General features: G+C 40.9%; 1 protein-coding gene across 3 annotated transcripts in view; it reads right to left on the bottom strand.

The window, feature by feature from the left end:
* Positions 1–269: 269 nt before the first annotated feature.
* htt (huntingtin) overlaps positions 270–14188 on the bottom strand; it is a 46462-nt gene continuing 32543 nt past the window's right edge. For 2 of the 3 annotated variants that reach the window (XM_060872909.1, XM_060872912.1), the window contains 18 exons: positions 13410–13587; positions 13213–13308; positions 12851–13035; positions 12416–12542; positions 12229–12332; positions 11972–12126; positions 11032–11171; positions 10856–10938; positions 10630–10760; positions 7130–7262; positions 6659–6814; positions 6360–6550; positions 5680–5794; positions 4630–4861; positions 4124–4229; positions 3862–4024; positions 3573–3733; positions 270–2705 (listed from right to left, as the gene is read on the bottom strand). In XM_060872909.1, coding sequence (XP_060728892.1) covers positions 2492–2705; positions 3573–3733; positions 3862–4024; positions 4124–4229; positions 4630–4861; positions 5680–5794; positions 6360–6550; positions 6659–6814; positions 7130–7262; positions 10630–10760; positions 10856–10938; positions 11032–11171; positions 11972–12126; positions 12229–12332; positions 12416–12542; positions 12851–13035; positions 13213–13308; positions 13410–13587 — 2670 coding nt within the window. In that variant the 3' untranslated portion in view covers positions 270–2491. The remainder of the gene's footprint in view (positions 2706–3572; positions 3734–3861; positions 4025–4123; positions 4230–4629; positions 4862–5679; positions 5795–6359; positions 6551–6658; positions 6815–7129; positions 7263–10629; positions 10761–10855; positions 10939–11031; positions 11172–11971; positions 12127–12228; positions 12333–12415; positions 12543–12850; positions 13036–13212; positions 13309–13409; positions 13588–14188) is intronic. The other variant, XM_060872911.1, reaches the window with a different exon arrangement.

Raw genomic sequence — 14188 nt, 5'->3', positions numbered from 1 at the left:
GCTAATAGATCTTGCCTCCTCCTTGACCAGCTGGAGATTTCATTTAATCCCCGGTCCTGCTGAAAGGAGCGCTAAATGCTTGAGAGGATTATCACTGCACACTGTCCAAACCAGCTGTCCAAAGCAATTAATAAACACTTACACGTGTGATTATTAAAACACACACACATACACAGACACACACACAGCACTGACTATGATGAGCTTGAAAAATAAAATATAATGAGGACAAGTGAAGTGTAGTAAAGAAACGCAAATCAACAAAATAAAACATTTCAAACATTTTATTACTACATTATAATCTTTCCAGTAGTTTAATATTAAAATATGGTATTACAGTAAACACGACATTGTCTTCATTCCAACAGCTTGCAGAGTTGTGAGTGGAATATTTAACACACCAGTGTAGCTTTTCAGGAAGCTCTGGTGCATGACTATCATAGCCTTCCTGACTAAACAGAACAGTAGATGAGCGAATAGAGACAAAACCGTCTCATAGTCAACAGTCTTTACTCACGTCATCTAGTGTCATTTTCCACACACTGATTGATCTGTGCCTCAAGTATAACGAGTTATATGGGCATCAGGACTGAAGCGTTCTAGCTTAAACAAGTGGGGGTTGAAGGTTGTGAAAAGGGAGGCAGATTATAAATAAAGAAAATCAAAATGCTCAAATCAAATCAGACAACCTTCTGTTGATTCAGAACATCGTCGTCGTCTTCTTCTTCATCTTTTTCTTTGTATTTGATTCATCCTATTTGGGATTTACAGACTTGGGTGGAGACAATTTTTTCAGGAGTTTACTGAGGAAATACAGACTTTAGAGTGGCACTGAAGCTGAAATCTGCATGTGCATGAAGAAACACTGACTGGGCATTTCTATAAAAGTGTACGCTTCAACTTGGAAAATGCAAAAGGATGAATATTAGACACTATATACCGCTAAAACAACGCATCACTGCACACATACCTTAAGATGACGGTAAAGCAAGAAACCGCACGGCCGTGATATGATAGAGATTTCAATTTATTCCAAGATGGTCGGCATAATTCAGGTGTCGCGTTCTCCTCCACTGTGGTTTTAACATCACATGAAGACTCAATATTAAAAGCAGACAATGGCATGCTGCAGGATAAATATACAAGATGCTGCCAGATTTCTATTTACAGTGAAGGGACGCCTCAGCTCTCCAAACACCTCCGATCTGATTGTTCACTCTAAGCCTTCAGAGAGTGAAAGCTGTCAGTTTATCATTACACACATTGTTTACGTCGAGGGAAGTGGTTTGCAAACATTCAGTAAATGTAGTCTCTTCGTGCCATCTGGCATTTGATGGCTACTCTCATGCAGCAGAGTTTTAGTAGTAGTATAACACAAATATTTTCTTCTCTTACATACATTTTACATGATTTTGACACAACGTAAAAAATAGACTTCCGGTTGTGACACTAGATTAAGAATCACATTACATCCTGAGCATTAAAACAAGTCAAACGTCAAAATCAGAAGTTTCAGAAGGTGAAAACGGATCACATCGAATCACTTTAAGTGCAGACACCAGTTAACCGAGCTCAATTTGTATTCTTATCTGCTACGACTGCACAATCTAAAAACACCTAAGAGCACTACGGCTGTTTCAAGCCTTTCTGTATCAGGCTTTACTTTTGCATGACTGAAGAGCTAAAGAGTGCCAAATTATAAATTTAAAGTTAAAAAAAAAAAAAAAAAAAAAAAGGAGAGATAGACAACTGGTTTGATAAAGAACGGTAAACTTTGTGCCAGTCGATTCTACCATTTCACAGCCCTAAAAATATATATCAAGCACATATGTTTTCAATACATGGAAATAAATGTCATCATCTTGTTTCAACATGGCTTATGTCAAGTTTCCCCAGACGAGGAAGAATCATATCATAAAGTCAGTTTACTGTCTAAATCTCTCTACTTTCCCCAAGTGCTAAAGGACCAATCGGGCAATCTTTGTACAAAGGAATGACTTCAAGAAGAAAAGACTTCTGCTAAAAACGTTTACTCTTTCATGCAGATATTATGTATTGAGTGAGCACTTAACTTTGTGGTACTTGGACAGTTTTGAAATTGACAACACTGAGTTGCAAAGCTGGGAAAATGAGCTCCTAAACCTGGGAAAAGGATTTGTACAATCATCTGTTCATGTCAGCGAGCAGTAAGAAGTGTTCATTAGAATATTTGAATCTTATCCCAACAATAGCCTTCAGACGTTACATCTAACTCGAGTATTGATCTGTTCTGACGTGTTTCACAATGAACAAGGCTTACAGGCAACTCTGTATTGCAGAGCTCTTGTTAGGTGACATGCTATGGTTGTTTGTAAAGCTGGTGTACTATTAGTGTGTACCATGTTGCCTCTGTGGTTTGGTCCTATGGTTAAAGTAAAAGTAAACTGTCTACACCCATTGGATTACTACGTCCTGCATGACGAGCAGTGCTTTACAGCCAGTCTAATGTGCCTCATAGTGAAGTGTCCTGGTGAATGCTCTGCAGACAGCACAGCAGCTGGTAGTAAGGACTACCAGGCGATGCCACCATCTCAAAAACAGACTGGAAGGATCTCCGGTCCAGCTCTTCATCAATCTGGTGCCGGTAAAAGTCCATGGCTACCAGACAGAACAGGCTAACATCCACTGGGTCTGCCTTGCCCATGCGACTGATGACGTGAGGCAGGCTGGACGAGACAAGAGTTAAAGATAAAAGCTGCTGAAGAAGAAGAACAAGTTTGTAAATTACACATGCTGGTGACAATTTCACTGTCAGTGGTCAGTGAGTTGATGTCATTGTTTTACACACTGTGGCTTTACATTGTAAGAGTTTTTGGCAGATTCTGCTTCTCAGATTGAGAGTCCAGATCTCTACTGCAACTGAACAAGAGTCTATAGAGATAAAATTAATTTTTAAATCTTAAAGTGTAACCAATAAATGCTTGGCAAAGGATCCTACAAATACTTATGGCAGCACCAAATGCAGTCGTCAGGATGGCTGAACATAAACTAAACACGCTAACACTGAGGAATTCATCGGTTTATTCATGCTCTTTTTCTGCTTACAGGTCTCATACAGTATGCAAGCCCCATAGAGGTCCTGGAGTGCAGCAGTTCCTATTTTATAGTTTCACCCCTGAGATAAGCCTAGATAGAGATAAATGCATCTCAACAGAGGCCTCTTACCCAAAAACCTCTTGTGATCTTAGCCAAGGTCAGGATTTGTTTACGGGGAAATCAAAGCAACAATGGAGAAAAATTAAGTTGTTACGGAACTGCAACGGTATTGTAATTTATGGGCATTACGTGTCTCGATATACTGAACACAACACAGCTTTTTATATAGGGAAAGAGACCAATTAAATGACTCTTAAGCATGCATTGGGTTTGTACCAACAGCATTTGCCACTACGCTTTTTTATACCAATACGCAGTCGAGGACTAATTGCTGTAGGACGAGCAGGCAGCCGTACCGCTTCACTACAGGTAGCGATTAATAACCAGGAGGAAGTGTGTGCGCCTGAGTACATATGTGAAACCGTGTTTAAGGATACAGTGCAGATATCCACTGGCTGGTGGAGGCGCTGACGAAAAAACAAGAAAGGCTCCACATTGCCATGGCAACAGGTGTTCTCTGTGTGAAGTTGGAAAGTGAAAGCAGCACCCAGTCTCGCACCATAGAGGACTGACCAGTGGCATGGAGAGTCTGAAACACCTGGAACAAAAAAAAAAAGGGTTAAGCAGGTGTGGGTTATGGTCGTATGTTATAATTAGCTTTTGTCATGGAAATCTAAAAATCACATAATTAGCTTGATTTTCCTTAAGTTTTAATTGAAAACCCACCTTATAAACCACGGTGGCCATAAACTGTGGGTAAGGTTGCTGATTGGACAGAAACTCTCCAATGACTTTGTTCATGACATCCTGCGGTGGGAAAAAGTCATCCAGGAACTGGGGCAGTATTCGTGCGACCACACGGGCTTCACATGGAAAACCTTTACGGATCCTGAATCCAGATATAGGAGTAATCACACAATACATGAAGCAGTTAACTGAAACTAAAAGAAACGTTCTACTGGAACACTAATATGCATGAAGCCTATACCGGTCAAAAAGAACTGAGACACGCTCCATGGCGACAATAACAGACTCGCTGTCAGGAGCCGTGGGGTCTGCGTCAGCCGGCCGACCAGGACTCCCCCTCTCCTTCCCTGTAGAGGGAAAACAAAAAGGTTGCCAGTCAGCTTAGGTGAAATTCATCGCTTATTAATTGTACACCATGCCTCTTTAGACTCTGAACTATTCTGAACTACTGTATTTATTTTGTTCAACACACAAAAGCATACTTAATATGTAAATTCATTACACTTCACTAACTCTAATTCACTAACAAAAGTGGAAACTGATCTCACTTGTCAGTCAAAATAAAAAAGAGCCCTATTTTCTTCTATTTGCTGTGAAGAAAAAGTAAAGGGAGTGTGTGTAAGAGTGTTGTGTTGTGTGTTAGTCAGGTGTGTTAGTATGAGTTTGGAGCTGTTCTGTTGATTTGCAGGATGTTTATTAGTAGGTGGGTCAGTGGGGGGGGTAAAAGTGAGCTGAAATGTGTCCTGCCTTCCTCTCCAGGCACACCTGTGTACATGCAGGTGAGCATGAGACCCAGGGCGGCCATGGCGCGGTGTGGGCTCGGCATGTTCACACGATCCACGCTCAGCTTCACCAGCGTCTCAGCGTCCATGCGCGACAACTGCTCAGACAAAAGCAATCGCTCTAGGCCTCGCAGTGCACAGTGGTAGATTACAGACGGAGTGGCCTCCTCACTGGCTGAGAGCATTATGCTACACACCTAGAGCGGGGAAAACATGAGATTGGAACCACAGTCAACAAGTTTATTTATTGTTTATAAAACTAAAATGTCTAGTCACTATTTTGAAGGCACTAGGCACAGCATTGATTGGCGTAAGTATTACATATGCCATGTTTTCCAGTGCTGCTACATAGAATTGTACATTTAGAAGGGACACAGTTTTGATCCTCACCAAACCTTCAGTAAGCCCTCATACCCTGTGGATGGGTATAGACATCCAATTCTATTCTGGGTAGCGATGTTTAATCAGAGGATAAAGTGAGCAGTTCAGAAAACTAGAAAAAATACTAAAGTCATATTTTATAACGATAGCTGTTCAGTTTTCATGAGCCTGTAAAAACTGTATCTTAAGTTTCCTATTTTGGGCAGGAGGAGTGTAACTCTAGATGGATTTCTGCTGCATTTTGAGATGATTTTCTGTTCACCATGAATGTTAAGAATGATTATTTGAGTTTCATAGCTCTCCTATCAGCTTGAACTGCTTTCATCAACAAGGAATTTCCAGCAACATTGCTCCATTCCAATGGAACTCGCATTCATTAATACTGTGTCAATTCTCAATTTAAGCCAGTGTCTGGCTCCTTAACAGCACAAAGGAAGTACAATACTACAATAATATCTAATAGAATCTACTACACAGCTAAAAGTATTTCTGAATGTATCCGAATACATTCTATATAAATGTGTGCTTCCAACTTTGTGGCAACAGTTAAGGGAAGAAGCACATATGGGTCGGATGTCCGCACACTTTTGGCTACATAAGTGTACTTCTAATTGTGTGTATGCATGGTCCTTACCTGGACGACCCCTGCATTAAATTCTGGCCCAACATCCAGTGGATAGTTTTCCATCATGTAGAATGCCACAGCACACATTACTAACACATGTTGCTGATTTTGCAGGTTCACACAGCTGAAACACACACACCAAAATGTGTTTAATTGACATCGATGTATTAAAAAGCTTAAATGACTATTATACACAATACAGCTAATAAGGAGCATATAGCCACACAGTGTATCTAGCTCTGATTTAAGCTGTCAGCATAGTACACAGTGGCACACAGGGTCTGCCATTAGCTTTAACCCCAGGTGTCCAAGACTCAAGAGAGTCATGGTCAGTGTGAGGTCTTTCATCTCAAATGGGAACTAGCTGCTGACTGTTTCCTTCTCATCATGTATTCCCTCATATGAGACCAATGCATCAACACTGGCTCTAATGATTCATCATCAAGCTGAGCATCTGCTAATGTGTGTACCAATATGATGGCTATAAGGTCAGAAAGACTGTAATATCATTACTCACTGCCACTTTAAAATGGATTTCAGTGTGCTGCATAGAGATCAGTCACTCACCCTTAGTTCTAAGGGTGGGTGGGTGTTTGGGTGGGTGAGTGGGCATGCGTGCGTGAGTGTTTGTGTGTGCGTGTGTGTGTGAGTGAGTGAGTGAGTATGTGCATGCGTGTGCAGACACTCACTGGGCAATGGCCCGAAGATTAGACAGTACATATTCGCTGACAGTGGGTATAAGTTGGCGTGCCGTGTCGTCCAGTAGATCGCACTCCAGCACATATAGCACTCCATGCAGTGCTCCAATTCGACTGGGCAGATGAGTGCTCCTCAGTGATGACTCCAACAACCGACACACTGGCTCTGCGGTCATCTTATCCTGATACACACAAATACAGTACACACACGTTAAGCAAACACAATGCCTTTACCAAGTCAATCCTACATCTCCCCCTGCTGCTCCACTCTTACTCCCTCACACACTCACCATGCCCAGAACAGCAGCTGCTTTACAGATAGCAGGCACAAGATATTGGTTGAGGATCTCATCCTCTGGAGGATGAACCTTCTGCAGCTCCATCAGAGTGGAAAACATCATATCAAATTGATTCCTCTCCGTGAACAGATCAGACACTGCCAACAGCTTGAGACAAACAGGAAGAAAGACAATTAATTTATGTGATTAAAGACCAACTAGAATACAACAGGATTCTCCTTCTAAACTTCTACAAGTGGAGACAAATATGCAATTATTTTCTACGACAGCTGTACTCATATTCGATGCACATGAATTGAAGAGGGTTTTGAATGAATGTGCATTGTGAGGTCACACAACGTGTCTCCTACGAATATCCTCCTATGATGCAGAACTAAGGAGTTTGCTTAGTTCTGCATTCGTTTCTGCAATCGCAAACTCGTTACATACAGCAAGAATAAAACAAAGTAGAGACACACTCACCGATCTCACCACCTCACTGATAAGCATCACTGGAGTTTTTCTGCTGCTGGGGCTACCAGGTAGGATCCACTGGCTATAAAGCTCCAGGAGGAACTGGGAGCAGGAGTGGATGTCAACACCAGCACGGTGCTTTCTGAATTAGAGAGAGAAGAGGTGGCACACGTGTCAGTGTAGAAAAATTCCATGTACAGCTTATGAGTATACTGTAGCATATGTGCCAGGACCTGCTCTAACCTGGGCTCACAATAACATGTGACAAGTAACTTGTGTTGTATGCAGTTTGATTGTGTTTAATGACAGCCACCGATTCTGCTTCTGGGCTTTCGGCTTCCGATGTTTTATTTCTGATGAGGAACTGTAGTAGCCAATATATATGGCCTACTGCTAACTAGTTAAACACCAATTACAGGGTTCCCACTCTTTTTCAGAGATCATTTTCCAGGACTTTTCCAGGACATTTCAAATTTAGCAAAAAAAAGACAAGGCTCACAGATTCACAGCCTAAAGTAATATGTTCTTCTCTCCAGAAGTCTTAAAAACAACGTACTTTAATGGCTAATGGCTATACGTAATGGCTATTACTTAACTATACTTTTAAAGACAATTTGTCATGTGAATGAAATATCAACATTTATAAAATAAAAAGACCGCACATATTAATACCCTTTCCTTTCTCAGGCCAATGCCGTCATGCATGCTTTAGTTTGCTGTGCATTCCCCTTGCACATGATATTCAGATTAACAAGGTTAATATAACCTGCTTACCCGTCGCCATTTGCTGAAAACATGCGAGCACTTAAACCATTCCTAGCAGCTGAAACCGCCAACACAAGACAGCATCATCCGTCACAGCGAGATTAAACAGCATAACAAAAAAAAACGTCAAAACTCAGCGTCCCTGAACAGAGCGCTTTCTGTTACTAACGTTAATTGTTTCGACCAGTTGTAAACTGTTCTTTAAATGATCAAGAACATTTAAAAATAATTTTCCAGGACAACACGATTTTTTCCAGGACAATTTATGTTTTCTCTCATTTTCCATGTGTTTTCCAGGACTGGAACATTGGTCATTAATTTTCCAGGATTTCCAGGTTTTCCAGGACGCGTGGGAACCCTGAATTAATATCAATACAAGTTATATTTACAAGCCACTTACACTCATCAGGGACACCAATAATCTGTGCTACTTCTGTCTAAGCTTTGTATTTCTTTGTAATGCCATGTGTAGCTACACGTTTAATGTAGCTGTAACTAAAAGGATAAGACACCATTTTCCTGTAAGAATTATGAGGGAACTAGAAAACATCACACCAATGGAATCATCTGAGCCAATTGTTTGTCACTTTACTGCTGCATGCCAAACTTGGATAATTATTTACACGTTTGATTTGCATTGTGAGACAAACTACTGTATGTTACTAGAGCAGAAATTACTGATCCATATAGCAAATGTACCTAAAAAAATGAATGGTCACCTGATGCTTTCTCGCTTACTAGTAAGCAAGGTTTAGCTAACATATACAGTAAGGTCCATATATATTTGGACATAGGCACAATTTTCATACTTTTGTCTATGTATGCCACCAGAATAAAATGAAAAAAAAAAAAAAAACAAGATGCATTTAAAGAGCAGACGTTCAGCTTTAATTCAAGGGTTGAACAAAATATCAAGTAAAAGGTTCAGGAACTACAACCATTTTTATGCACAGTCCCCCCATTTTCAGGGGCTCAAATGTAAATGGACAAATGAATATAATCATAAATAAAATGTTCATTTTTAATATTTTGGTGAAAATCCTTTGCAGGTAATGACTGCCTGAAGTCTGGAGCCCATGGACATCACTGGACAGACACTGGGTTTCCTCCTTTCTGATGCTTTGCCAGGCCTTAACTGCAGCTGTCTTCAGTTGATGTTTGTTTGTGGGTCTTTCTGCCTTTAGTTTTGCCTTCAGCAAGTGAAATGCATGTTGAATCGGGTTGAGATCAGTTGATTGACTCGGCCATTGCAGAATATTATATTTCTGTTCCTTAAAAAACTCCTGGATTGCTTTTGCAGTGTGTTTTGGATCACTGACCATCTGTACTGTGAACTGCCACCCAATCAACTTCTCTGCATTTGGCTTAATCTGGGCAGACATTATATTCCTATACACTTCAGAATTCATCCGGCTGCTTCTGTCTTCTGTTACATCATCAATAAACACCAGTGACCCAGTGCCACTGGAAGCCATGCATGCCCATGCTGTTACATTGCCTACACTATGTTTACAGATGACGTTAAATGCTTTGGATCATGAGCTGTTCCAAGCCGTCTGCATACGTTTCTCTTCCCATCATTCTTCTAAAGGCTGATCTTAGTTTCATCCGTCCAAAGAATGCTTTTCCAGAACCGGGAGGCTTTTTTAGATGTTTTTAGGCAAAGTATAATGTGGCCTTTCTATTCTTGAGGCTAATGAATGGTTTGCACCTTGTGAGTCCTCTGTATTTGCTCTCGTGAAGTCTTCTTTTGTAGTCTTGATTGTAGACTTTGACGACACACCTACTTCCTGGAGAGTGTCCTTCACTTGGCTGGATGTTGTGAATGGGTTTTGCTTTACCATGGAGAGGATCCTGCGATCATCTACTACTGTTGTCTTCCGTGAACGGCCAGGCCTTTTTATGTTGCTGAGCTCACCATTGCATCCTTTTTTTTTCCAGAATGTACCAAACTGTTGATCTGGCTACTCCTAATGTTCCTGCTATCTCTCTGATAAATTTGTTTTGTTTTTGAAGCCTAATGATGGCCTGTTTGACTCGCATGGAGAGCTTCTTTGAACGCATGATGTAGGTTCACAGCAACAGATTCCAAGTGCAAATACCACACTTAGAATCAACTCCAGACCATTTACCTGCTCGACTGATGAAGAAATAGCCTATACCTGTGCATGAAACAATGTCAATGAAAATTGATTCAATTGTCCGATTACTTTTGGTCCCTGGAAAAAGGGGGTGGCTACTCTCAAGAGCTGTAATTCCTAAACCCTTCCTCCAATTTGGATTTAAGTACAATCAAATTAAACCTGAGAGACTGCACTTTCAGCCCACTGTACCTATACAACTATAGCTCGAATATGTTTTGGTAAATACCTAAAAAAATCAAAAATTGTGCCTGTGTCCAAATATATATGGACCTAACTGTACATGTTTGGGGGAAGTAGTGGCCTAATGGTTAGAGAGTCTGACTCGTGACCCGAAGGTTGTGGGTTTGAGTCTCGGGCCAGCCACAACTGAGGTGCCCTTGAGCAAGGCTCAAATAAATGGCTGGCCACTGCTCATGGTGTGTGTTCACGGTGTGCGTGTGTTCACTGCTGTGTGTGTGCACTTTGGATGGGTTAAATGCAGAGAACGAATTCTGAGTATGGGTCACCATACTTAGCCGTATGTCACGTCACGTCACATCACGTCATGTAAACTGAATGTAGTTGTGTGTGTGCATGTACAGTAACTGTGTGTGACTTCACCTGGAGTTGATAGGAGATGTCGGAGGTGAAGCAGCTGCAGGAGCATCGGTTTCATCTTCCTCGTCATCCCCCCACTCTTCCTCCCTTAGAGGAGTGATATTATTTCCCAGCCACACAGAGTGAATTGACACCTAAAACAATCAGCATAGAAGCTATATATGATCAGACAGACCTTTAACAGACAGACGATATTTATTGTGTTGTTGCTAGTTTTGAATACTCTAACCTGGCCTAGTTTATAATCCATGTTGCCCATTTCTCTTTCTGTGTTAATCTGCAGGAGGAGTTTCTCATGACTGATTAAAGTGCCTGCACAAAACAGAATAAAGTGAGGAAAGTCTGGAAACAGGCTCATAAATAGATTTGCACAATTGGATGTACAGGACTGTTTGTGTGTTCTACCTGCTGATGAAGAGGATAGTGAAGGCACCGGGTCCCATCCTTGGTAAGGAAAGTGTGTGGCTATATTGTCTCGCTTGGACACCATAGCCTGAATCTCCTTCTCCACTACACCTCTTATTGCACTGAGCTTACGGCCAAACCTGCAAAAACAAACAAATTTTAAAAACAGGAAGAAAAAACCTTTACTGATGACTTTACGGATGACTTTAGGCCTCTGGTGGACTTGTTGAATTTCTATCAGATTACTCTATATTGAATCTTTTTACACAAATTACATTTTCTCATTACTGTACTCTCTTTCACAGAAGCTTCAAACTGCACTTTTCTTCTATTCATATGCACAGTGGATGAATCACTAGGACAAGGGCAAGCAGCTTTTGTGTCTAGGCTTCTTTCCATCTATCCATCCATCTTTCCATCCATCCATCCATCCATCCATCCATCCATCTTTCCATCCATCCTTCTTTCAATCCATCCATCCATCCATCCATCCATCCATCCATCCATCCTTCATTCTTTCCATCAATCCATCCATCCTTCTTTCCATCCATCCATCCATCCATGCTTCTTTCCATCCATCCATCCATCCATCCATCCTTCTTTCCATCCATCCATCCATCCATCCATCCACCCATCCATCTATAGGTAGATATCTAAAGGTATTCATTCACACAGTACGGTATTTCATTTTAAGGGCTTCACAGTGGCTCTCACTCCTCAATGCTGTAACTGTATTGCACTACACAAATCAATCAGCAGAAGTACAATTTTTATTAGATGAATGAATTAATGCTTGTTTATTAATTAACATTTTATTTTTAAAAAGTTGATATGTTCGGTTTCTGGTTAAATCCTAACAATTTCTTTGCAGTCCTGGGATCTGATGTCATACTCACTACATAAGCATTTTAACCTCGACCATTTTAAAAAGGAAATGTACCTGGTGTCTAATGCTTTGAGGGTCTTGTTGCGTGGTTGCTGTTCCAGGCAGCTGACTGCAGGGTTCCCGGCTGTAGGCAGAGTCATGGCACTTAGCACCAGGGAGGTGATGGCCTGCACCGCCAACACGTTTATCTGCGTCCGCTCCAGATCCTCCTGATTCACACACAATGCATTTTTTCAGTATTAGGTGTCAGCTAGACAACAACTCATTCTCAAGAAATAGCAAATAGTTCAGCAGGTGTTTGATATTGTCACCTCTTGTTGAGTTTCCTCCTCCTGATCAATTGTGATTGGTTGGGTGACCAGCACCCCTAATAGAGTGGCCCAAGTCTCCTCAAACTGGGTCCTACTGCTCCAGCCTGCAGCAGACACAACATCGATCACTACATGAAACCTGCTTCGGACATGGAATCAGACCACAAGCACATTATTTTTTTTGTACCGAGAACATTAATGCGGTAGAGGAATTCTCTGAAAATGTCTTTCTCCTGCAGGAACTCGACAGGAATCTCAGGCAGTGCTGTGCCAAAGTCCCCACCCCGTCTGGGGGACCAGCCCAACTTCCAGACCTATGACACAGACAGAGACGCACATTTGACTACAAACATACCACACATTAGCATTGGGAGATATTTACAGTATACAGATTTTTAACCATAAATATTGTTTCCCCCCATTCCAAGATTATTTTGTGCAGAGTCATGATATATAATCCAATTTAAGGATTCAGGTCCATTTCAGTTTCAGGTTTACAAAATAAAAAAAAAAAAAAATGCAAAAAATTGAAGTACATTTTTGAAAGATATTTTTATATCACTTTATCAATACCATTGTATAATTGTGTCTATATGCCTCTCAACTAGATCGTCCCACTCACCATTGGTGGGATGCGTGTGTAGCTGTTAACAAGGGGCAGCCTGGCCAGACTGATGATGACATTCCTAAGGACAGGAGTAAGGAATGCTGGGATATTGCTGTTTCTGTGGTGACCAAGAGCCAAAACACTCTGCAGGCTTTCCACTAGCTCAGCCATGATCTCACAGCACTGCTGCTCACCCAGGTCTGAAAAACAAAATGATGATTTGGTCTCAATATATACACAAAAAAGGTCAAGTAATAAACATTTAATTTATGATCATTCACTTGTCAGTTATTGGGCCCATGCCTAGTCCCTGGTACAAAGAGTGTTCTGTTGGGGTGTGTGTGTGTATGTGTGTGTGTGTGCGCACGTAAACTTACTGCCTTTTGCAGAATCCACCTGGTCCTCCTCAGAGTCTCGGTCAGTGTGTGTCTTTCTCTTCTGCCTTACTAGTTGATCACCTGGACCAACTGTGACTGCATGAAATAAATCCCAAAACAAACCCTTCAGTTTTATACACTTAATATAACTACTTAAGGATATGTTTAAAGTTTGCCAACCTTCTATCTACACATACCTGCATAGATTAGCAGGTGAATGCAGTGGATAATGGAGCAGGTGTGTGTGAGGTAGGTTCGAGAGGCAAAGTCTGCCCACACTGATGGCTGCTGTAGGGCTAAACACAGGCAGGACACACTCATCTGCATATCTACACTGAGAGGTAACTGGTCCTGTAGCAAACGCCATGTCACCAGCTACAGAGAGAAAAAAGGATGTCAGGATGAGTGTCAGGATGTCCAGATTTTATTATTGGGGGTCAGAAAAAGTAGGCCAAAAAAAAAAAAAAAGATGTCTCAATAACTACATCCTATGATGCTATGATAAGAACTATTAGGCCAAATTGGTGAGCGTTATACTTTCTTGTTAGTTGGCTATCAAACACAGAACATAATTACCTACTATGAAGACGTATCTACTAGAAAACACATAATTAATGCATATAGTTGAAATTCTGCATCCATGGACAGGACCCGGCACATCAGTGGGATGATTTAAGTGGACTTTTTATATGCTAACATTACTGCAGGCTTATTAAATGAAGAGGGAAAAAAAATAGATGATATAGAAGTGGACAAAATGTTAAAATATATCATGCTCTCTAAACATCTCATGGCCACTTTAATTTATATAACAATAACTATTACAAACTACTATAAATAAAACTTAAAGAAATGACTTCAATAAGGGAAATAATAAACAGGGAAAATGTGGAATATGAATGTTTTCTGGCCTTTTTACAAGGTTTAGATAATCTAAACCTCTGTGTGTGGTGTGTGTGTGTTTGGATGCTCTTTG

The sequence above is a fragment of the Tachysurus vachellii genome, chromosome 6 (assembly GCF_030014155.1).
Source record: "Tachysurus vachellii isolate PV-2020 chromosome 6, HZAU_Pvac_v1, whole genome shotgun sequence".
Classification (NCBI taxonomy): domain Eukaryota; kingdom Metazoa; phylum Chordata; class Actinopteri; order Siluriformes; family Bagridae; genus Tachysurus; species Tachysurus vachellii.
Note: the sequence above shows the minus strand (reverse complement) of the source record. Positions and strands in the feature narration are given on the sequence as shown.